The sequence below is a fragment of the Macrobrachium rosenbergii genome, chromosome 19 (assembly GCF_040412425.1).
Source record: "Macrobrachium rosenbergii isolate ZJJX-2024 chromosome 19, ASM4041242v1, whole genome shotgun sequence".
Lineage (NCBI taxonomy): Eukaryota > Metazoa > Arthropoda > Malacostraca > Decapoda > Palaemonidae > Macrobrachium > Macrobrachium rosenbergii.
Genome location: NC_089759.1, coordinates 471,836 through 495,837, shown reverse-complemented (window position 1 = coordinate 495,837; position 24,002 = coordinate 471,836). Strand labels below are relative to the sequence as shown.

Below are 24,002 nucleotides of genomic sequence, written 5' to 3'. Positions count from 1 at the left end.
GGGTTCCTTCTCAGGTCCCCAAAAGGATTCGAGGCGCGACGGACGATCCACAGAAGCCGTGGTCCCTTCCCCGAGGTCATTGTGCTGACGAATCAGCGCAATAACCTCTGCAAAAGTCCTCTGTATTTCAGGAGTGTCCGCATCCTGGGGCAGAGGACCCTCGAGTCCTTCCAGGGTGCGTTTCTCCCGATCTACTCTCCCTGCAGGAGGGAGAACCTCGGCAGACCCCCGTGATCCTTCCTGGACCACACGGGTATAAGACCTGGTCGAGCCAAGGACCGAGCCAGGTTCATACACCCATGAGGTAGAACTCTGGGGAGAAAACTCGCCGGAGTTCTTCCTGTCCGACTCGCGCCCCCTGGATGAAGCCAAAGGGGCGGAGGGGGCAGGCGAGGAGGATCAGGCGCTCCCACAGGCTTTGCTGGCAGAACCAACAGAGGCAGCGGGCCGTGAGCGGTCACCAACCCGCAGTGGTGACGGCAGCCCGGGTCGAGGAGACTGCTTTAGCCTAGAAGAAGCAATCTCCCAAGGAGAGCGGAGTGGCTCGCGAGAGCCAAGCCGCGAGCTCGCCTCTCCTGAGCCAGGCTGGCCGCACGGACGTGGCCGGGGACTGGGAGGAGTCGAGCGCGCGGCTGGCTGGCGTGAGCTTGTGCTGTCCTCTGGATGCGCCCCAGTCTTCTTTGAGGCCATAGCCTCTCGGGAAGACTGAGCAGGGGACCTCTTCTCCACCTCTCCTGGTGTTCGGCCACAAGGGGCCGAAGCGCTATCCCAAGAACCTGACTTGGCACTCACAGGAGTGCCAGCAGGAAGAGCTGCAGCACCTGCATGCCCGGGCTCTTTCTCTCACCCCACGCCCTGGTCTGTACGGCGAGAAGTTTTTCCCGTATCAGACTGGGGTACCTGGGTCTCCTTGGAGACCCGGGTACTCAGAGCAACTCACGAATGAGTGTCCGATGCAGACTCGCTGGCCTTCTAAGCAGGAGGTTTCTTAGGCACAGAAGGGGGGGGGGTTGCAGCGGTTCCCTGATCCGAGGATCGGGAAGAGCCGACGAAAGATCCCACTGCCTTCCCTGTGGAAGGAGGCAGACCCTTAGAAGCCTCAGTGTGAGGCTTCTTAGGGGGGGAGAGGCAGGCTTCTTCTTCTTCGGCTGTGAAGCCCCGGAAGGAGAAGCAGAAGAGGCAGCAGACGAAGACGATGACGATGGTGAAGACAAAGACTAAGATGACGACACCTTCCTAGACCTCTTCTTCTTCACCATCTGCCTCAGGATCGCTGTTACATCCCCAAACCAGGCGGGCGCAGTCGAAGACTCAGGAACGGCAGGAGGGGCTGCAGCAGAAGGCACATCCCAGGAAGAGACCGTGGAGCTCGGGCCAGCACTTACCTGGGTGGGAGCAACCGCGTGTCGGCCAGGGACAAAAGTGGGCGGGGCCGGGAATGCAGCCACCGCCCCTCCCACGTGGGTAGTCATGCCAGGCCGCGCCATAGTCGATGGAATGGGGAGAGGAACAGACGAAGGGCCGGGCTGGATCGTGAAGCGAGGAACTGCAGTCATAGACGAGCCACGGTCAACAACGGGGGCAGCGACAGTCACGTACGGGAAGGATGACGTCAGCATGTAGGCAGGGCCTGCTCGCGTGCACGGGGCCAGGAAGCCAGGAGGCAGAGGTACCACGTGTTGCACAGCAGGGGAAGCCGAGACCTGGGTATCCAGGTGTGAAGCTACCGATACCAGGAGCTTCGCGAACCTGGACATGGTGACGGATATTGTAGTGGCTGTCGTTGCCGAGTGAGTGGTCACTGGAGTGGTGTAGAGATGAGGTGCCAGTCACTCCAGTGACGTGCCAGGTAGGCACAGGTGTAACCAGGTTGAAGCCGAGTCCATAGCCTGGCTATCCAGCCCGAGACCTGAAGCAAAAGTCAGGTAGTTCGGGAAGCCTCTACCCGCTCTGGAGAAAAAAACTCCCCACCGGAACAGGAATAGACCTCCGAGAGGATGTCCCGGTCCAACTCTCCCCCGCGCCCTTCCACAAGCGATGAAACGAAAGAGGAAGGGGAGGGGGAGTCCTCACCCGAGGGAGAGGGAGCAAGAAGGGGAAGCTCGCTGGGAGGGAGAAACGAACCCGACACACTCGCCACCAATGGAGTCGTCGGGGGCGTGTTTCCCTCGGACGACTCCTTGGTAGGCTTACGACGGTAACATCTCCTCCCCTCGAACTTCCTCCATTGCTCGGGGGACCAAGAGCAACACTCACTACAGGGAGCGTCGCACAAACACACATGCCCCCTGCAAGACATACACGCTGGGGATAGGAAAGCTTAGTTGGTTTGTCCATGATTCAAGATAAACAAAAAAAGTAAGATTTCCCACCAAATTGATGAAAAAAGAGCAGTCAGACAGAGAGCGACGAAGAACAACGTCCGTGCGCTACGACGGCCGAAAGCAAACTGGAATATTTACATCCGGGCAGGCGGGTATTCCCGCCTACCTGGCGGTAGTTACTGCCTAACCACCTTGTTCAAGAGTTTAATGGCCATGTCGAGCTCCGCCGTAAGTAATTCCTAATGTAAAGGACCGTCGGTTTGTATATCGTGTCGGAACAAAACGGGATTAGGTCTCAACACTACTGCTCAGAGACTTAATCCACTGTTTCGGATGTTTAGTGTACCTTGGTGGGTCCAGAGAGAATGAATCAACGGGCACCCAGCGCCCGGGGAAAGGTCAGGGCATGGCGCCCAAAGTGAGGTTGGGAAGGTAATGTCTGGTTAAATCAGGCCATGGCATCCTAAGAAAGGTCAGGTTTGTTTTCGTTTGCGCAACCATTCATAAACGATGGCCGTCTATTGCTACACTAGGCTGGTAAACTTACCTGTTCGGCAGTTTCAGATCCCAAAATCACTAACAAGCTTCTATGACCCATCTTACAACCATTTTCTATTAGAGTTTTAAGCCGAGAATCGGCCTTAATGTTCCTCGACTCATTCATGCTTTTCTGTACTTATACGTTACATGCAACGAGTCACAAATGACACCCTACAAATGAACGATTCCAAATTATCAAGCATGAGCACCGTAGTAGTAGTAGTAGTAGTTTTGGGAGTTTTCTTTGAAACTGCTCCCTTGATCATTTCTCCTTTCCTTGGGCTTGTTGAAGTGCATTGTTTCTTATACGAAATACTTTTGATAAATTCCTACCTATTCTCATTTTATTTTTTCGTCATATCTGCGAATTTGAAGCTCTTAGCTCCTCATACCTTTTTTTCTTCTTGATATGGTGCTGCGCGAATCTATATCGATCCTAGTGTTCCAAGTTTTCAGTAATTTCTTCAAAACTTAAACATTTAGTAGCTTTCCCCTTCTAATCTTTCCTGTGATTTTGTTCTAGCGTGCCTAATCTAATCAGCATAATCTTTTTCAGTGTTATCATACCAAGTTTCTTCTCTCATATTTTCCTGAAATTTTCTATGGATTTTTTTATTGTTTAGTCATTTATTTCTCTTAGCCATGAGGTTTTGTCCTAATCGTCTGTCATTTCTTTTAGCTGTCTTCCTTTAATAAATTTAATTTTGACTAAGTTTAGTTCTTTCAGATACTCTTTAATTTTCAGAATCTAAGGTGTTTTCTTTTTTTCATATGGGTCTATGGGCGTCTCATTTAGGAGCCTATTTCCACTACTCTCAAGTGTATGCTTTGGATAGGACAGATTATTCTTCATACCACCAGAGTGGCAGGAAGAGGCCCATTCTAGATCTTAATGCACAAGTAACTCTGTCCCTTGGTGCTTTCAGTATTGTCCTGTACACTTAATTATTTACTTTTTTGCAGTTCATTTTTTTAACTCAATTTCTTACTTCCGTGGCATACTTGAAAGATGGCATTGCTAATGCTTTTCAGTACAACTTCCCTATCATCACCATACTGCAAATTTTATTCATGACTACATTAGCCACGTTTTCCATCTGTTTTGCTTTATTTGGGATCTTTTTATTTGTCCTCTGAAGCAGCTGGTTATGCTGTTGACTGTCATAACTAGATACCTGCTTCACTATTTTTATTCCTTCAATGGACTGCATGTTTTCTGCGTCGTCTGTACTGTAACAGTCGTGAAGCATCAATGTATTGCTGTTATTGCTGCTTTCATAAGAATTCTTATGGCTTTTATTATTTATTCCAATGAATGACCAAGGATCTGTCCATTATCTGCATGGAATAGTGTCACATTTCTTAGAATTTCATTCCTAAATTCTTCCGTTGTACTTTCCAGTTTTTCGACCATCAGGTAAGTTACTAATAGGGAAAATATGGTTGACTGATTGCACCCATGTCTTGTGCCATTGGCTACATTTAGTTCTTCTTGCTCTATATTGTTAATAAACAAAATTGTTGTGCCATTTATATACAATATACCTTTGCTACTGCATGTTTTATCTCTGCATATATTTCATATTTCATCATAACCTTGTAAGGGCGTCAAACCGCCTCTCCGTTCCTTGTGTTTCGCTCTACTTTTGTACATTAATCATGTCATATTTGTCGCTTGTTATTGTTTCAGATTCTTTGTGTCTCATTATATGTAGCATTCTACGGCCTATTCGCCAATATATATATCTGCCTTGTACATGTTCTGTAATGCTCTGTATATGTCGTTTTATGTCTTTCAACAAACACAATTCTGTAATGGACGCGCAGTCTAAGATCATAAGTCGCCCGCTACCTTTCCGTCCGCTTTCTGCATTATAAGTGCCTGTCGTGAACAGTAAAGAGTTTACGGGCTGCTCTCAGAGCAAGAGCCCTTGCTAGCACAAGTCTGGCTAAATCTGAAACAACAACAACACAATAAAGAGTTACGGGCTGCTCTAGGAGCAAGAGCCTGTGCTGGCACAAGGCCAGCTAAATCTGAAACAACAACAACAATAAAGAAGCAGTCTCACTTCTGACCTTTCTTGAACCTCACACTGGTGATCCCAGGAAGCAGCAGGTAGCGCGGTTTTGGCCCAGCCATTAACGGACTAACTACAGCCACAGTCTATCGTCCAGAGAGCCTTTAACGGACTAGACACGGTGTCAAGTTTAGGCCTCTGATAGCTCCCTCCCTGGCGGAAACCGTGCCATTAATGGACTAAGTACAGCGTACCCAACAAAGGGAACGTTTTGGCACTACAATCAGCACCATTAACGGACTCAACACGGCTCATTATCCCGCGTTTTGGTGCGTGAGCAGTAAAGATGGCAGAAGATGAAATTCAATGCAAATGCATGAGCATCGTCTGTACGCCTCTCTCGCCGACAAAAGCAGATGCGGTCAGACTCAAACTCCCTCAGTTTTCGCGCGAGAACATGGCATCATGGTTCCTGCACACAGAAGCACACTTCTGCAGGGAGCGCATAACAGACAATGCAAGCAAATCCGACATCACCATGGCGGTGCTCCCGGTAGAGGTGTTCAACAGGAGCAGCATTAAAAGATAAACTAATCAAGACCTACTCAATGCCGTGACGGAAAGCGCACAGCGCGCACTCGACCTGGCAGCCCAGCCCCTCGGAGAAGCAATACCCAGAGAGGCCTGGGACGAACTGCAGGGGCTCATAACATTACCAGGCCGAGACGAGAACGGGAGGATAAGGAAAATCGACCTGGCATGGGCGATCTTCTTTCGACGCCTCCCGCAGGAAGTGAGGAGCCAGATAAGGGACGCCGACGCCCTCGACACTGGGACATTAATAGACGTCGCCCAGAAGGTACACGAGGCCACCAAGGTCTCGGAACACGCCGCCACACTTGCAGCCGCCGCCCTGGAAGCCTGCAGCCTGATGGAGAGCAACAACGACGACGAACAGGATTGAGTGACATACTGGCTGGGTGTTGACTGGTTTATTGGTGGTTCATTACTGAATGAATGTACATTGTTGTTTTAGATTTAGCTGGCCTTGTGCCAGCACGGGCTCTTGCTCCTAGAGCAGCCCATAACTGAATGTACAAAACCTTTGAAGATGTTATTGGCCAGTGCGGGCGGTAAAGTAGCATCTACACACAGACAGGGAGAAAAGAGAGGTAATGATTCGGGCACCTGTGTTTGTCGGCAGACAAACAGAGGGCGATTGTGAGAGAGACAATAAACGTACAGTGATAAAACATATATCAATGGAAAGGCACAGGAAATTCTACATGTGGTCAATTGCATGAGATTCGAGACAGATTAATGAATACAATGCAGTAGCATAATATATGTGAAATGGCGAGGCGTTTGGAGTCTTCACAAGCAGAAACATACATTCAGTTTGATACAGAAGACTCAGTGGAACATTATGAGTACATGATTAGAATGCTGGCATGGCAATGCAAGTAGTGGTGATTGTACATAAATCAAGACAACAATGGTTAGGGAGAAACAGACAGAAATATTGTATGGTAGAAGTTGCGTTCTGCGAGTGAGAGAAACTGGGATGCTCTTGTTCTGTCTTGTCCCCTCCGATGGATGACGAACACACGAACACACACGTGTGTTTGGAAGAGACGGCGTCGGTGCGATGGTCTCTTACAAATTTGGCGCCAAAGCAAAGTACTGCAAACACCCCTGTTCCTTTCCAATAAAAAACGTCAGCAGCCACAAGTAACAGCAGTGGACACGACTGATCTCCCCCCAACCAGCAGGTTTTTTCATCAAAGATGAAATCTCCAAGCACCACCTGCTGGTAGACACGCAGGCAATACAATCTGTCTTCCCGCCGACGAAGGAAGATCTTAAGAAGAAACCTGACTCAACAAAATTCCCCATATCACACCAAACGGGACACCGAGACACCATCCACATATACGGCACAACGACACAGATCATCTCCATCCTGGGCCGCAGATACCACTGACCCTTCATCATCGCGGATGTTAAGTTCCTGCTGCTGGATGCAGATTTCCTAGGACACTACAGACTTCTCGTCGACGTCGGAAGGGAACGACTACTGGACATAGGAACCTGCCACTCCCGCCAGCTCGCCAAAGGACTGGGGATGCCCGCCATCTGCTCCACAGCCTCCAGCAGCTACACATCCCTCCTACAGGAGTTTCCGGACGTGTTTAAACCGGAGCTAAGACAGTCACTGGGGGCTTCAGCAAAGCACAGCATATTCCATCACATCACCACGACAGGCCCTCCAACTCATACGAAGTTCCGGTGCCTGCCCCCACAAAAGCTACAAGCCGCCAATCAGGCCTTCGCAGAGATGAAACGGATGGGCGGCTGCAAAAAAGCATCAGGCAGATCGCTCGTGGAGGCCGTGCGGAGATTACCACTGCCTAAACGTAGTAACAACACCATACCACTACCCCCTCCCAAACATGCAGGACCTTACGAGCGCACTCCACGGGGCAAAGATCTTCTCCAAAATGGACCTGCTCAAATCATATTTCCAAGTCCCTGTACACCCCGACGACATCCCAAAGACCCCCATAATAACACCCTTCGGGACCTATACATTCTTCTATTCAACCTGCGGTCTCAGAAACGCAGGTGCCACATTCCAGCGACTGGTGGACACCATTTTGGGGGACCTGCCCTTCTGCATCTGCTACGTCGATGACATCCTGATCTTCTTCAGGTCATCCAAGGAACACCTTTGACACGTCTGGGCAGTCCTAAAACGTCTAAAGGAGAGCAGCCTGGTGGTGAGGTTCGACAAGTGCATCTTTGGGAAGGAAAAAATAGATTTCCTCAGGCACAAGATCTCACCTGCAGGAGTATGTCCAACGGCATCTAAGGTGAAGGCCATGGAGAAATTTCTAGAACCCCAAAACATCAAGGCCCTGCAGGAGTTTCTGGGGATGATAAATTACTACAGACAGTTCATCCCCAACATTGCCCAAATCATGTACCCACTAACATCAGTCCTAAAGGGAAAGCCAAAGGCGCTGTCCTGGGAAGCTCCACTGCAGAGGGCATTCAGCGAAATGAAGGCAGCCCTCGCCAGTGCCACAACTTTGACACACCACAACCACCCAGCCACCCTCAGGTTAACAATGGATGCCAGCAACATCGCCTGCAGTGCAGTACTGGAGCAGGTGGTGAATGGTGCCCCCTCAGCCCTTGGCCCTCTTCAGCTGCAAGTTCTCACCAGCTGAAACCCACCACACTGCCTTTGACAGGGAACTGCTGGCTATCTACCAGGCCATAAGGCACAGTACCTGCTGGAGGGCACCGAATTCACCATCCTGACGGACCACAAACCCATGGTACATGCCTTTGCAAAGAAGGGAGACACTTGGTCAGCAAGATAGCAGCAGCACCTAACTGCCATCTCAGAATTCGGCTGCACCATCAAATACATCCCTGGAAGAAAAAAACCAGTAGCCGACGCCCTGTGGAGAGTAGGAATAAACTCCCTCTAGCTCTGCACTGACTATGAAGATCTGGCAAAGGAGCAAGCAGTGGACCCTGAGACGGCAGCCTACAGAACGTCATTGACGGCAATAAAGTGGGAAGACGTGCCCTTAGGAAACTCCAGAACAATGCTCCTCTGCAACACCAGCACAAGCCACCCTCACCCCCTTGTGCCAGCTTCGAGGAGAAAGCAGGTGTTTGACGTGATACATGTCTCTCCCATCCTTATGACCAAAAAGTTCGTCTGGCACGGTATCAACAAGGACATACGTCGTTGGGCGAGGAACTGCATAGCATGCAGATGAGCAAAATATCTTGCCACACGAAATCAGGGATCAGCGAATTTCCCCAACCACGTTGGTGCTTCGGCCATATCCACGTCAACATTGTCGGCCTCCTTCCACAGTCCGGAGGAGCAAGATACCTCCTGATGATTATAGACCGCTCCACCCGTTGGCCCGAAGCAACCCCCATGATGGAGGCACCCACAACGTCATGCGCAGAGGCCCTTCTAACCAGCTGGATCAGCCGCTTCGGAGTGCCCGACAGCAACACCACGGACAGGGGGCCCGCCTTCCTCTTAGAACTCTGGGTCTCCCTGGCACGTCTGATGGGCACGAAGCTGCACAGCACAACAGTGTACAACCCCACAGCAAACAGCATGATTGAGAGAGCCCACCGCTCTCTTAAGGCAGCTCTCATGGCACACTGCACCGACGAGAACTGGAATGCACAGCTCCCCTGGGTCCTCTTGGGTCTTCGAACCGCACCTAAAGCAGATGGCGACGCCTCCCTGGCCGAAAAAGTCTATAGGGAAACATTGGTTGTGCCCCGAGAATTCTTCCCGCCGTCAGCTGGGGGTGCAGATACACCCCTCCCTAGGTTGAGGTAACTCTCACAGCTGTTTGCTCCCTGTCATAGGACCTTCACCGACAAGACCAGCAGATACAACCCACCCACCTTAGACTCCTGCGCCTATGTCTTCGTCAGGGTGGACGCTCGTCGGCCACCCTTAACCAGGCCCTACAGGGGGCCCCACAGAATCATCAGGCGGGCACCTAAAGCATTCCTGCTGGACATCCATGGGCGTGAGGACTGGGTAACGGTCGACAGGCTAAAACCAGCGTTCCTGTTTGACAACAAAATTAGCGAGGAGACGGGCAGGCAACCCAGAGTTCCCCCTCAGCAACACTCCACAGGAACAGCCACCCCCAAGCCGAAAAGAGGTCCAGGACAGCGCAGGAAACAGCCCACACCAGAACCAGAGGTCGTGCCCACACCCCTCCCGCAGTTCTCAAGAAGTAGGGGCCCACCCCAGTTGCCACAGCGCCTCCGCGACTGAAGTGTCATCCAATAATTTCTCGCATAATTATTGTCTTGTAGGGGGGAGTATTGTAAGGGCATCAAACCGCCTCTCCGTTCCTTGTGTTTCGCTCTGCATTTGTACATTATTCATGTTGTATTTGTCACTTGTTATTACTTCAGATTCTTTATGTATCTCATTATATTTATCATTCTACGGCCTATTCGCCAATATATATATATCTGCCTTGTACACGTTCTGTAATGCTCTGTATATTTCATTCTGTGTCCTTCAACAAACGCAATTCTGTACGGACGCCCTCTGCCTTTCCGTCTGCTTGCCGTATTAGAAGGACCTGTCGTGAACAATAAAGAATCAGCCTCACTTCTGACCTCTCTTGAATCTCACACTAGTTAATTCACATCATTTAACATGTAAAGACGTCAGACGTCTCTTCATTTCTCATCAATCACGATCATGTATCGCATTTACCAACACAGCAAGAATCTCATGTTTATATTCATATGTAGAGAATTTCCTGGCCTTTTCGCCGATATATGTTTTATCGTTGTTTGTGCATCTTAATATTGCTATTTGTTTGCCTGTTAACAAATACAAATTGCTCTCGCTCAGTGTGCGGGTAACGGCAATCGGAGGTCGGGCACTCCATTTCCCCCAGTACACTGCTATGTATACCTGTGCCCAGGTAAATAAATCAGTTAGTACCCATATTCTTTCGATGCTTGAATTTAAGTCAATGGCCCCTCTGGGCTTGTTCCATATGAATATTGCTCATGTTCTCAGTCATGATAATAAGACAAAAGTTTTGTCAGATGTGTGTATTCATACGTAATCCTGTAACAGATGAGGAATTCTTCATGGAAATGAGAATGTTCATTATATATCCATTGTTTATTGTCTGCTGACAATCATTGTCAGTTGATAACTTAATAAATTTTTAAAACGATTTGCATTTATCTCTATATAACTATTAAAAGTAGTCGCAAGGATGAGTTCAGTATTATAATAGCCAAGAAGGGAAATAGTTAGTCCTGTACTGAATTTAAAGGTTTTATTCTGAAATTCAAAGTTAATGTATTTACAACCTGCAAACATTGTGCAAACTTGAAAAAATTATATAAATTCCATCATCAAACTGAAGAGAAATATATGCAATATATAATTATTAAAAAGCCAAAATACCAGAAAATTTTCATGAGGACTACTATGATACTGTGGTACAATAATTACAATATGATTATTCAAAAGCATATTAAGCACTGAAAAATAAGTTATTCTAGAACACTATAAAATGTATCTGACATATAGAAAGGGATCAGGCAATTGCTTACCTGATATGAAGGCCGCGCAAATAAACAAAAAATGCTTGCTGTCCCATCTCGCGGGATAAATCTGTAATTTAAGCTATCTTATGACCATTGTAACTACATGAAATATAACTTTCTTGTAAAATATCTTCACCGTGAAGAGGACAGTTATCTTTTGAAGTGTCGAAGACTTTTCGAACTGAAATTATGGACGCTACAATTTGCACTGTGAACATAAAATTCTCACCGTAACTCTTTAATATGGTAGTGGAAATAAGCATAGCTATATAACAAACTTATTAAAGCAGAAAAAATATCTTACCAAGCCGCATTCTACACTGTCCGAAGTTTTGCTTGCTCAAGAAGAAGAAGTTTGGCGTGAATCGTAATAACAAGTTTTCGATGTTTATGTTTGAGTGATGAGGATGTCAGAGGATCCAAATTCAGCAATTTTAGATTCGATCGTGAGTTAAAAGTGCATTGTTAGCTTCAGTTATTTTTACGTCAATATGAATCAAATATATAGGTTAAGAAAAAACACTGAGGACGATAACTTTCCTCGCCGGTAGAGGAGGAGGAGGCTTGCCGCCGTGCGTCCTCCTCGCCCAACCCAACCAGACTTGGCAAATCGTAGCCTAATATGCCACATTGGTACGCCTTGCCTTCTGCTTTTGCTAGTCCGCACGGACTATGACCTTGGAATTTGATTTTCCCTCTGCTTTCGGGCTGCTGATGAAGGGTACACGTTTGTTGTCGGCCAAGTGTTATTTGCCTCCTATCTCTACCCAACAGTAAAGGGGGACTGTGGGAATTCTGGGTTGTTCCGACACAATATGCAAACCGTCGGTCCTTTACATTAGGAATTACTTTCTGCGTAGGCTGGAAACGGCCGTTAAACTCTTGAGTAAGGTGGTTAGGCAGTAACTACCGCCAGCCAGGTAGGCAGTATTCCCGCCTGCCCGGATGTAAACATTCCAGTTTGCTTTCGGCAGTCATGTGTTGCAGACGTGGTTTCGGATCTCCTTGCCTGACTGTCGTTAAAATCTTATTATCCCGGTGGGATCTCAATGTACTTTGTGTACTTAGGCTATTACGTGTGTTTGAATTATACAAACCCACGATTTGTGATAACCTTGCATAAGCCGTCGTTCCCCGCACTGTCTTGGATTTGACGTCCAAGGGCGTATTTAGTGAAGCGCAATCGAGTGGTAATGCCTCTTTTTCCAGTAGCCCTTTATTTCGATACTGAAGGCGTTCTCCTGTACATTCAGAGGTATTAGACTGGGACGTAATATCTTCGCTCCCCAACATTGATCAGGACGTAAGAGTTCGCTTCCCTTCTTGGGCTTCTGCCCTCCGTGTACAGGGACACGACTACTTCCTTCCTACTTGTGCTGAGTGTTGTTTTCGCCGCTTGCGCTTAGAGTTGCTGTGGGTGGGAGGTTGCGGGCGTCGTCGGTAAGCTCCACTTCCACGGCGCCCTTGGTGGCCTCCCCTCCGTCCTTTTCTCTCCCTGTAGATTCTTCCTTATCTCTCCTTTGGTAGAGATCTCTTTCCTTCGCCCTCTTCGCCCGCTCATCAGGCGAAGACTGCGTGGAGGAGGGGGTGCCCCGCGGGCAGTCGGGCAACCTCTTCTAGGGGTCTCCCCTTGCTGCGTAGGACAGTTCCCCTCGTAGTGAGAGGAGTCTCCCTGTACAAATCATCTTTGCTTTTTCTTTCAGGTTGACAGTGAGCATCGCAGATTTAGCAATAGTTGGCTGGATATCTTGGGCGATATCTTGCATGATGGAGTCCCAACGTTCATTCATTGTTGCTTCGGGACCGACCACAGCACCTGGTTGGAATGACAGTTCCACATCAGGGTAGTTTCGACACTTCCCGCTGATGTGGATCGATCGCTGCCATTGCTGGCCTTCATGTATGCCATGGCACTGCCTCTGTCATATGTGTGATCCATCTGCTCCTGCTGTTTCCTGTGTCATGTTCCTGTTAACTCGACGACAGTCTCTGGGTGGCTCTTCCTGGTCTCCTGCCGCAGCCGCCCTGATCGCTCCTGTCGCTGCTAGTGACTGCGCAGCCGCCCTGATCGTTCCTGTCGCTGCTAGTGACTTTCATGTGACGTTCCTGGCCGTTGCAGTAGCTCCTGCCTTCCGAACCACTTCCGTACCTCCTGCATCAGCTGTCCTGATCGTGCCTGTTGCTTCTGGTGGTCATGCCTGGGTCCGCTCCCATTGTGTTCCTGCCTAGCTGCCCTGGAGGTTACGATGGCTGCCATCCTGTAGAAGTTGTCTGAGTGAAGGTGAAGGAAGTTGCCCTGTGGAAGCGACATTCCTGGCTGTTGCGGTAGCTTCTGCCTTCTGAACCGCTGCCGTAGCCCCCGCATCGGCTGTCCTGATTATGCCTGCTGCTTCTCCTGGTGGTGGTGTCCTGGGCTGCTTATGTTGTGTTCCTGCCTAGCTGCCCTGGAGGTTGTGTCATGTCCACCAGCCTGTAGAATATGTCTGAGTGAAGGTGAAGGAAGTCGCCCTGTGAAAGTAGCCACTGTCTTCTTCAACTTATCTTCGATTTCATCTTCTGCTGCCTCTTCCCTTCCTCTCCCGAGGTCCAAGGGGGTCCCGAAATCCGGACAGACCTCTGTCGGCCGAAGGAGAGGAATGCTGCTTCTTCCCCTTGATGCCCTTGGACGTCTAGTGACTGGCTCCTTCTGAGGAGGCAGTGGGTCTCTCGTTGGCTCTTCCCGACCTTCGGGTTAGGAAACCGATTGGCATAGCCCTGGGTTTTGTGTTTCGGAAGCCGCGGGCGCGCAGACCTCAGTTTGTGATCCCGTTCCCGAGTCTTAGAGGTTCCGCCTCCAAGACGGGGGCTGCTTCGGGCGCTTGTTCGCGAGCTGCTCCGAGTGCTCGAGATTCTATGGAATATCGAGTATCCCGATCTGGTCTGGAGAGATTTTCCTCGGCCCAGTTCGGGAGCAGTGCGAGAGAAATGGCCGAGGCACCCAGGTGTCTCGGCTCCTTTTCCTGCCAGCACCGCAAGCGCTCCCCGAGTGTTTGCCAGTGCTTGGTCGGGTTCCCAGCCTGGTGTCTCAATCCTGTCGGTTCGAACATCAGAAGAAGCAGGGAAGAGATTCACTTTGGAAGTCCTGCGGGACTTCTAAGGGACTGACTCTCTTCCAGGAGACAAGTTTCTCTCGTTGGCTCTTCCCGCCCTCGGGCGGGAACCGATTCGCATTCTCCTGTGGGATCTTGCGTTTGGGGCCGCGAGAGCTGGCCTTTTCTCGAGGCCACACCTCGTTGCCAGTCTTGGAAGTCTGCGTCTAAGACTGGTTCTGTGCTTGGCTCTTTCAATCTATTAGGAAACAAAGCAGCCACTCTCGATTTTCGGAAGTCTCATGGGTAGCTCGAATTCTATGAATCACGAGCGCTCTCCTTACGAGAGGCACAGGACGAGAGAAAGTGCCGAGACACCCAGGTGTCTGGTTGCCTGGACACCCAGGTGTCTGGGTGCCGAGGCGCCCGGGTGTCTGGGTGCCGAGACGCCAGGTGTCTCGATACTGCCCGCCAGCTGCTTCGGTTGCTCGGTCGGGCTTCATTCTTGTGTCTTGAACTGTAGGGTTCGAGCATGCAAGATAGCAGACGCAGAATTCCCCTGTGAACCTTCTTCTTGAGGGGCCTTGGCCTCGAAGGAGTTTAGAGTTCGGGAAACTAGCAATTGTTCACAGCAGATGAGTCCGGCCTGCCCAGTTACGATTGTGTTCACGCAGTTGGCTGCCAGCTCGGCCCCGGTCGCACTTACGAGACTGGCTCAGCTCGACTCGGCTTTCCAGACTGGCTCGGCTCGGCTCCCCCGCCTGCCTCCCAGTCCACTGCATACCAACCAGCTGGATCACGTTCGCGTGATCGGCTCGGCTCGGCCCTACTCGGTTTTTTCCGATTCGGGTTCTCGGCTATGTTCGAGTGAACATTATGCACTTCCCAGGAAAGCGCTTTGCCACGGCACAAGTGCTCTTCTTTCCCTGTGTAGCAGTAATCTCCTTCGGTTGATTATCACTCATGGTCCGCCTCCCCTGCTTATCTTACTGGCAGGACAGGTAGGGATACTCTTTTCTCCTCACCTGTTCTCTTCTCCTCTCGGTTGTGCCGAGAGGCGCGAAACAGACAGAGAAAGCTCTGACGAAATTTTCTTTCGGAGTTCGGCTGCCTGGCGTGCTTTGGGTATCGGTCCTCCGATTCTCTCGTATTATAACCAGGTAGCCGAGGAGGGTTTCATGGGATCTGTCAAGGTCTCCCTCCAAGGGGAGAGGTACAGGAGTTTCACACGTCGGAAACAGCAAGGGTCTTCCTCTCCAAGTTACGATCGCTCCCGTGTTCTCGGAGAACTTCGCGCCAATGCGTCGATGGAAGGATCCCCGGGACAGCACCGCGGCTCCCCCAATGAATAACCTTCCCTAAGTCCTTTATTTCTTGCCAAAAATGAAAATCCTTCAAACCCGTGGCCCAAGACTTTTGAAATCAAAGGTTTGACGGAGATTCTTGGACAAGAATTAGAGAGAGTCTTGTGCCCTGTCAGGGCTCTCAAATTCTACTTAGCCAGGACGAAAGAAAGCCGAGGCCCATCGGACAATCTGTGGTGTTCGGTTAGAAGACCTGACTTGCCAATGTCCAAGAATGCTCTGTCATTCTTTTTAAGAAGTACTATCAGAGAGGCTCATTCTTCCTGCCAAGACGGTGACATGAGGCTTTTAAGGTCAAAGCTCACGTGAGTGAGCCATCGCGACTTCGGTGGCTTTCCAGAAGAACATGTCTCTTAACGATCTTCTGGGTACCACCTTCTGGCGGAGTAATTCAGTGTTTCGCCGATTACTTACGAGATGTGAAGTCAACTTTTGAAGACTGTTCTTCGCTGGGACCATACGTTTCCGCAGACACAATGTTGGGAGAAGAGGGCAATACTCATCCTATCCTTTAGGGGTTAGGTGGTATTTTTTAATCTTGTTTTTGTATTCTTGGTTGTTGGGTGGCCACCGATGTGGACGTCCCAATCTTTAGCCTATGTTAGGTTCAATGGCTTAGATAGGCTCGGTCAGGTGGTTGGTTGTTGCTCCTTTTCCCTCTCAGTATGGTCATATGATCTATGGTCATATGATCTAGTCCCATTGTGGTCACGCCCCCTAGGACAGGTCATCTAGATCTCACCAGCTTTATAGGTCCCTACCTTGCTGGAGAATCTAGTAAAGCAGAAGCAGGCTTGGGTGACAGTAACCTCGAAGTCAGCTATGCTAACAGGTAAGGAACCAAGGCGTCAATCGCCTACATTTATTTGTTTCCTAAATCCTATTCTGTCTCTACCCACCTCCAGTGGTGGGATTCAGCTGTATATATATCTGACAGGTAAGTTTCATGAACAAAATGATATTTTAATGATAAAATAAAGTTTGTTCATACTTACCTGGCAGATATATATAATTATAGTGCCCACCCACCTCCCCTCAGGAGACAGTGGCACTAGAAAATGGGAATGGTTCCCGATTCCCGCCACCCAGCGGCGGGAATGAGTACTAACCACCTGGCCACACTGCGTGTGCCGCGAGTTTTGAAATTCTGTCGGATTTCGGAGAAATACAGCTGTATATATATCTGCCAGGTAAGTATGAACAAACTTTATTTTATCATTAAAATATCATTTTGCTTTTAAAAATTGTGATTTTTGGGTGTCTCGTTGGTCGCTCAAATTCTATGAATCATGAGCGCTCTCCTGACGAGAGGCACAGAACAGGAGAAAGTACCGTGACACCCAGGTGTCAGGGTTGCTGGGACACCCAGGTGTCTGGGTGCCGAGACGCCAGGTGTCTCGATACTGCCCGCCAGCTGCTTCGGTTGCTTGGCCGGTTTTTATCCTTGTGTCTTGAACCTAAGGGTTCAAGCCTGCAGGATAACAGACACAGAATTCCCCTTTGAACCTTCTTCTCGAAGGGCCTTGGCCTCAAAGGAGTTTAGAGTTCGGGAAATTAGCGCTAGTTCACGGCAGACAAGTTTCGCCCTGTCCAGTGCTGATCATGTTCATGCGATGGGCTCGCTTGGCTTGCCCGCCCCGCCCACCCCTTGGTTACGCTTGCAAGACTGGCTCGGTTCGGCTCGGCTCGCCCCGCCTGCCTCCCAGTCCACCGCATACCACCCAGTTGGATCGCATTCACATGATCGGCTCAGTTTGGCTTGGCCCCGCTCAGTTTTTCTGAATCGGGTTCTTGGCTGTGTTCGAGTGAACTTATGCTTCTCCCAGGAAAGCGCTTGGCCACGGCACAAGCACTCTTCTTCCCCTGTGTGGCAGTAATCTCCTTCAGTTGATTATCACTCACGGTCTGCCTCTCCTGCTGGTCTCACTGGCAGGACAGGTAGGGGTACTCTTTCTCCTCACCTGTTCTCTTTCCCTCTCAGTTGTTCCGAGAGGCGTGAGATGGACAGAGAGAGCTCCAACAAACTTATCTTCGGAGTTCGGCTGCGCGGCATGCTTTGGGTGTCAGTCCCCTGATTCTCTCATAGTACAACCAGGTGACCGAGGATGGTTTCATGGGATCTGTCAAGGTCTCCCTCCAAGGGGAGAGGTACAGGAGTTTCACACTTTGGAAACAGCGATCACCCTCGTTTTTCCGGAGAACTTTCCGCCAATTTGTTGGCGTGAGGATCCCCGGGACGGGACCGCGGCTCCCCCAATAAATAATCTTCATCACTCGCAACCGATGAAGTTCCCAAGGGGCCAGGAGTGTTGGGGACTACTGCGATCCTGGCTTCTGAGAATGTTCTCATCCAGGTGAATTCTTTTTTTTTGGAGAAGGAGTTCATTCAGGTTGAGACACCAAGCTTCTCCCCTGCCTCAACAGAATACGAATTCTTCTTGCCGACTGCATTTCTGTGGGCAATTCTGGTGCTAAGAAGAAGGACTTTGTCTCAATTCGGACTCCGGTTTCGTAAGTCCCGAGTTGGCTCGACCCTTAGAAACGAACCTTTATTTGGTTCTGCCTTTCTCTTTCAGAGATTTGCCAGATACCTTGGTAATCAAGGTTCGTACCAGGGCACTGCCTTGTCCTTTGGACAATGGCCAAGACCTCTGGGTCTTAGTCATCTCAACTCGACCTTGAGTTCAAGCCAGCCCCCCCTCAACTCCTAAGAAGTCCCAGGCATCGTGAGAAGATTGCGGAACACATAGCCCTCTTCTTCCTTTCTAGGAAAGTGCACATAACCCACCCTCTTTTCCATAAGGGAGGAGGGAAGAAAGGAAGAGAGGAAGACTGGGAAGAAGTTCTCCTACTGCTGACGCCTGGATGAACTGATACTTAACGAGTGTCTGGAGCTGGCATTGACATTGCCGAGACCTGGGAATGGATTCCTTCAGAAGTATCTATTTCCCTTAGGTCTCGGGAATTCTTTTCATCAAACTTCCATCCTGCTTCCTCTCCTGTGCTCCCAGTTCGGGAAATGCCAGCCCGGCTAGAGCTAATTGTCTCGGTATCCTGTCATCTTGCAGAAGCTTCCCCATGGTGGAGAATGGAGGTCTGCTTCCAATCCTCCATTCTTCTTTCCTCTTTGAAGTATGAGGAAAGAGTTAGGCTAATGCTTGATTGAAGGAATCTTCGAATATGCTAGCATATTCCCCTCGCATCGTGTGTCTACTTACGGATTCACCGATTGAGGAATAGGCACACACCAGTAAGACCTTCTCTTTACCATCCTGGGCTCAAGGCAGCCTTTTGGCCTTCCGAGAATTCAGAATGAGTTTTGTGACACTCAGTAGTTTCGTTGAACAACAAAACCTCTGTAGTGGCATTTTTCGACAAACAAGAGGGAATCATTTTTCCCTCTGTTTCATCTGTTGACAATGCAGGTACTTGAGTGTTTTATAGCGCACTGGACAGCTCAATTAACCAGATGCATTCCTGGAAGGGATGTATTGGTAGGCGAGCTTGGTTCACTTTTCTTCACGAAGATTCATGAAGAGACTGCTCGACTGAGAAACCCCTACCGGCTTTCTGTTGCCTCCCTGCGTAATAAGTCAGTAGATTTTCTTGCTCCTCCGTACCAGACCCAGGGGCCGCTACGGTGAGGCATACTGTCTTTTGGGAAAAAAACGATATCTACGTTTTTCCGTCTGTATTTGTCTGTTTCGTTAGGGGTTCATAAGCAGTGCTCACCCCAAGTTACAGACAAATGCTGGAAGACTTCGCCTTTCGTCCGACCTTATAGCCGAGGCATTGAGAAGAGTTCTGCTTGACCCAACCTCCTGTAGCAGCTACACAACAAGCAGTACTTCAGGCAGTACATCCCTGTGTGTTCAGGACTGGGAGACCTTCCAGCTTTCCTTGCAATCACAGGCTTTCTCAATGAGTGGCAACAGATATAGCTGGATACCTCTTGAAGTCGAAGAAGGGAATTGAATTGTTGTTGTCTTCACCTTCATCTACAGGCAGTCCCTGGTTAACGGCAGGGGTTCCGTTCCTGGCTGAGCGCCACTAACCGAAGATTGGCAGTAATAGCACTAATTACCTGCTTAATGGCATTGTTAAACCGGATATTGGCACCGCTAACCAAGATTGGCGCTGCTGCCAAGTGGAGATCAGCATCACTAACTGGAGATGGATGGCAAAAATCCAGTTAACTGCATCTGTAGACAAGTGCTGTAAAGCCAAATCGCCTTTAACCAATGCCGACGGTAAGTGGTGACTGCCTACTTGTGCGCTATCTCTGCTGGGTGCTCTCCCACGTCTTCAGACTTGGGAATTGTGCCGCAGGTCTCTCTGAGACCCTGCAACACAGGATCACCAGGTGCATGGGTCTCCTCAGATACAGTAGTCTTAGAGGTAACCCGTGTCACTGATACTAGTTCCAGGAAGTCAGTTTCCCAGACTAGTACATACCTCTGCCCATGTTTCTTCAGACACTCTGGTAGAGGGAGCAACCGAAGATTGTCCTCTATGTGACTCGGAAGCTCAGAGTGCTTAGACCTCCAAGGAGAACCATGTCACTCTGGGTACTCGGGTTTCATAGAAACCCCAAGTCACCTTTACCAGTATTCTGGAGTCACCTCCTTGAATTGGTAATAGCATACCTTGCCCACGTTTCTTGGGACACTCGGATAGAGGGAACAGCCAAAGATCATCCTGTGCTTGGACCTCCAAGGAGAACCATGTCACTCCGGTTACTCGGGTTTTGCAGAAGCCCCGAGTTACCTTTACCAGTATCGTGGGGTCACCTCCATGAATTGGTAATAGCTTGCCTCTGCTCGAGTTTCCCTGGACACTTGGGTAGAGAAAGCAACTGATTACAATATTGATACACTCGTTCCTCAGGAGCTGCAGGTGTGTGGATCTCTGATGATATCTGCGTCACCACAGGTACAGTACTCGGGTTTCTTCGAAATCTTAAGTTACCTTTCACCAGTATGTACCATGGAATCACTCTGCTGGCTGGTAAAGAGCCTACCTTGGCTAGAGATTCCTCCATTTCTCATGGTGTAGAAGCAGCTTATCATGATACTTCATGACTCAGGGACAGTCCGCTCAGTTAAAGAAGCTGTGAACAAGTTCCCCATACAGTCCTCTTTGTATGCAGAGGCCGCAGCCTCGAAGAAGACTGGGGCACATCTAGAGGACAGCCCAAGTCCACACCTGAGAGTGCACGATCGCTCTCTCTGGGTCAGCCCTAGCCTACGTTCATGCGAATGAGCCTGCTTACCTAGGGATATCTAATGTGCACATTTGTATGAACCTGTTCGCTCTCCTCGGGACAGTCCCCGCCCCTGTTGGGGTTTCAGCTCTTGCAAGTCAGAGAAAGGTGCTCGGCCCCTCAACCTCCTGGGGTTACATCAGAAGCTGCGAGTTGGACGGAAGGGTTCGTGATTGGGTTGCCACGTCCCAACACAGCCCTCTCACGAAGCTTACACTGTGGGTTCAGTACTTGGATCAGGCTGGTTGTATGCTCAAGTTTTCAAGAGTGGGTCTGGGGGTTCTGTCAAGGTTTCTCTCTTGCCGAGAATAGTCCAGGTGTTCTGTGACCTGGAAAAGCTGTAGGGTTTTTTTCCTCGACATGGACACCCATGACCTTCAGAAAACTTATTCAGAGATTGTGTTGTTGATATGTTGGGATCATGTGAAGAGACCATGGACTGCTTCCTTGGATTGTAAATCTCCCCTCGAAGTTTTTGGGGACCAAGGAGAGGAACTCAAAACTTCATTGGTTCAGTCGTCTTCATTTGCAAGGCCACGACTTTGAAGAAGACTTAGCACATCCCAGACCTGTATGGCTGTCATCAACATGAGTTGACGATTGCCCATGGCCTTATACACCTGCAGGTTCCTTGGCTTCCGGCAGGTATCATAAGACTGCTGGACTCTCTCACCTGTTCTTTTACCTCCTCAGAGTCTTCCGAGGACTGGGGGTCAAACAGTCTTAGGGTTCGAGACCTGAAACGTTCGCGCTTCCACCCACAGTAGCATATACTCTCGATTCAGAATGCGGACCAATCGTCTGTGAATTCAGCAGTTTACGATCTCAAGGAAGAGACTTAGCTTCCCTGTGGTGATAGACTCGTTATGGTCGCAATTTGGTGAAGCGGGTTAGCCAGGTGAATTTTTTCTTGTATGACCAGGACAATTCACTCAGGTTTCACCTATCGTGCAAAACACTTCCGCAGCCTCTGAATCACCAGAAGAATTAATCAATACCTTGAAGAGCCCCTTGTCAACCAAACAGGTTGACTCAATGTTCAAGCTTGTCACTGAACTCCTCCCCACAGAGGGTGCTTCCCTCCCACAGGGCAGTGCCAATGGAATCACCTGTCATGACAGCATTCCATATGGTTCCCTGGATGGATCTTTGTTCCATTTCTTGGCCAAGATCACTTCTTCCTCTTCAGGTTCTCATAGTTCCAAAGAAGTAGTCACATTCAGGAGACTGACATTGTCTGGAGGTAGAACCTTTTTCTACCTAGCCCACCAGTCAGCTAACCTGTATGCAAACCTGGTGCCAAGAGGAGAGGCACTGCCTTGACTCAGGTTACCAGGTTTGTCGGTTTTGAGTTGGCACTGGTTCTCGAGAACGAACTGATAACAGGCAATCCCCGGTTATCGGCAGGGGTTTCATTCCGACGGTGTGACGATAAGTGAAAATCTCTGATAACCGAAAATTGGCACATTTTTGGCGTCAATAAGCCCCAAAAATCGCTGATTTTCAGTTATCTGCACCTCTGTTAGGTATGTATTGCACCATTACACAATTATCGGCGCCGAAAATCACCGATTTTCATCACTGGACAGGTGCCGAGAAAGTGGATAAAAAAACCAGATTGCCAATAACCAAGCCCGCTGATAACCCGGGGACTACTCGTACTAGGTTCCACTTCCTTCTGGCTAGTGGTAGAAGCGGGTCCCTCAAGTGACACGGGTAGGATCAAGGTTGATCTCTGCGTTCATTGTGCATTGGCCAAGACTTACAGGTCTTTGCATGATTCTGCAGCTCTGCCTTCAGGCCAGGCTATCCCTTCCTCTCTTGTTCTAAGGAGGCCCCAGGCTTCCAAGGGCCTGTGCAGGAACACCCAGTCTTCGTCTACACTACCTGGAGGGTGCGCAGCAGCGCTCCTCTTAGCCTCCTGTTTGACCTGGAAGGGGGCAAGGGTATGAGGAAAGGGAAAGGACGCTAAAGGCAATATTCTTTTCCACCTTCTACCGGCAGTCCCCCGGTTAATGGCGGGCTCGGTTAACAGTGATCCGGTTTTATGGGCTTGTCTAGCGACGAAAATCGGCAATTTTTGGCGCCGAAAATCACCGATTTCTGCTTATCGGAGCCGATAATTGGGTATTGGCGCCAATACATACCTAACAGAGGCGCCGATAACCGAAAATCGGCGCTTTTTGGCGCTCATATCCCCCGAAATCGCCGAAAAAGCGCCAGCGGCGATTTTCGGTTATCATCACACCCTCAGAAACGGAACCCCGCCGATAACCGGGGACTGCCTGTACTTTGAAGAGGGGGTTGTTCCTGACAAGACACGAAGAAAGCATGGCACTGTACGGTACGGAAACCTTCAAGTTCCCGCCACCCTTCTCCGATGTACAGTGCATTTCCAGACTTCAGTTCTCGTCATCAGCCTCACCCTTGAGATGAGGTGAAGGCAGGACTGTTAATACTCATTAGGATACGTATTTCTGAATACATATCCATCTTTTGTCTGGGGACAAGAGGCATCTTCTCTGTTTGTCGGGACTTGACAGTCTTGTTCAAGTTTGAGAAACACGATGTCACACTCAAGCAGTACACTTAGGGTCACAGGAGAGTACAGTTATTCCTGTCTCTAAGGAACACCCAGCTGAACAGTGACAAGTCTTCGTGCATCCTGTCGCCCTTGGGGAAACCGGGCCCTCATGAGTGTCTCCCCATCGTTCCCTTCAGTGAAGAATCCAGGAGTTCCAGTCTCCGATAAGGGACTCCCAATGCCTTTCCATTCCTCCCGGGGGAGGAAATTAATGAGGAACTAGCCTGGTGACTAGACGACAGGAACCTCATTGAAATGCCCCTTCACATTCCCCCTCCTGTCGTGCCCCTGTTCTCAGGTACATCGACCGAGGGAAGAGGTGCTGTTTGCAGGTGAGCAGAACCGTAACAGCAAACACCTCCACATCAATATCTTTGAACTCAAGACTGCTTCCTTAGCACTTAGGAGATTCAGGACCTTAGTAGCTACTCTGTGCTGCTGATGAGTGCCTGTACCCCCGTTGCCATGAGAGTAACTTTTGTCAACAAAGGGGGCGGGGGGCTGGTTTCCCTTCAACTCTACATGTTGACAGTGCAAGTGTACAAATTGCGGTTTCACACTCAGCAAAGCTGTTAGCCGGGTACATAGGATTTGGCCCTTATGCACAGACATTACAGAAATTTCCCAATCCCTGGAACCTCCCAGAGGCCTCCGAAGAGGCAAATGGGATCTCTCACTTGCTGTCCCCTGTCTACGGACA

At 49.6% G+C, this 24,002-nt stretch overlaps 2 protein-coding genes across 7 annotated transcripts in view; one reads left to right on the top strand and one right to left on the bottom strand.

Annotated features, from left to right (window-relative positions):
- LOC136848545 (RNA cytidine acetyltransferase-like) overlaps positions 1-3,097 on the bottom strand; it is a 427,260-nt gene extending 424,163 nt beyond the window's left edge. Inside the window, exon 1 of the mRNA XM_067120821.1 lies at positions 2,872-3,097. Within this exon, the coding sequence (XP_066976922.1) occupies positions 2,872-2,988 (117 nt within the window). The 5' untranslated portion in view covers positions 2,989-3,097. The remainder of the gene's footprint in view (positions 1-2,871) is intronic.
- Positions 3,098-11,339: 8,242 nt separating this feature from the next.
- The window catches only part of Tip60 (Histone acetyltransferase Tip60), a 357,015-nt gene continuing 344,352 nt past the window's right edge, over positions 11,340-24,002 (top strand). For 4 of the 6 annotated variants that reach the window (XM_067120820.1, XM_067120818.1, XM_067120816.1 and 1 more), the window contains exon 1: positions 11,341-11,469. In XM_067120820.1, the coding sequence (XP_066976921.1) occupies positions 11,425-11,469 (45 nt within the window). In that variant the 5' untranslated portion in view covers positions 11,341-11,424. Of the gene's footprint in view, positions 11,470-24,002 lie in introns of all 6 variants that reach the window. The other 2 variants (XM_067120819.1, XM_067120817.1) reach the window with 2 other exon arrangements.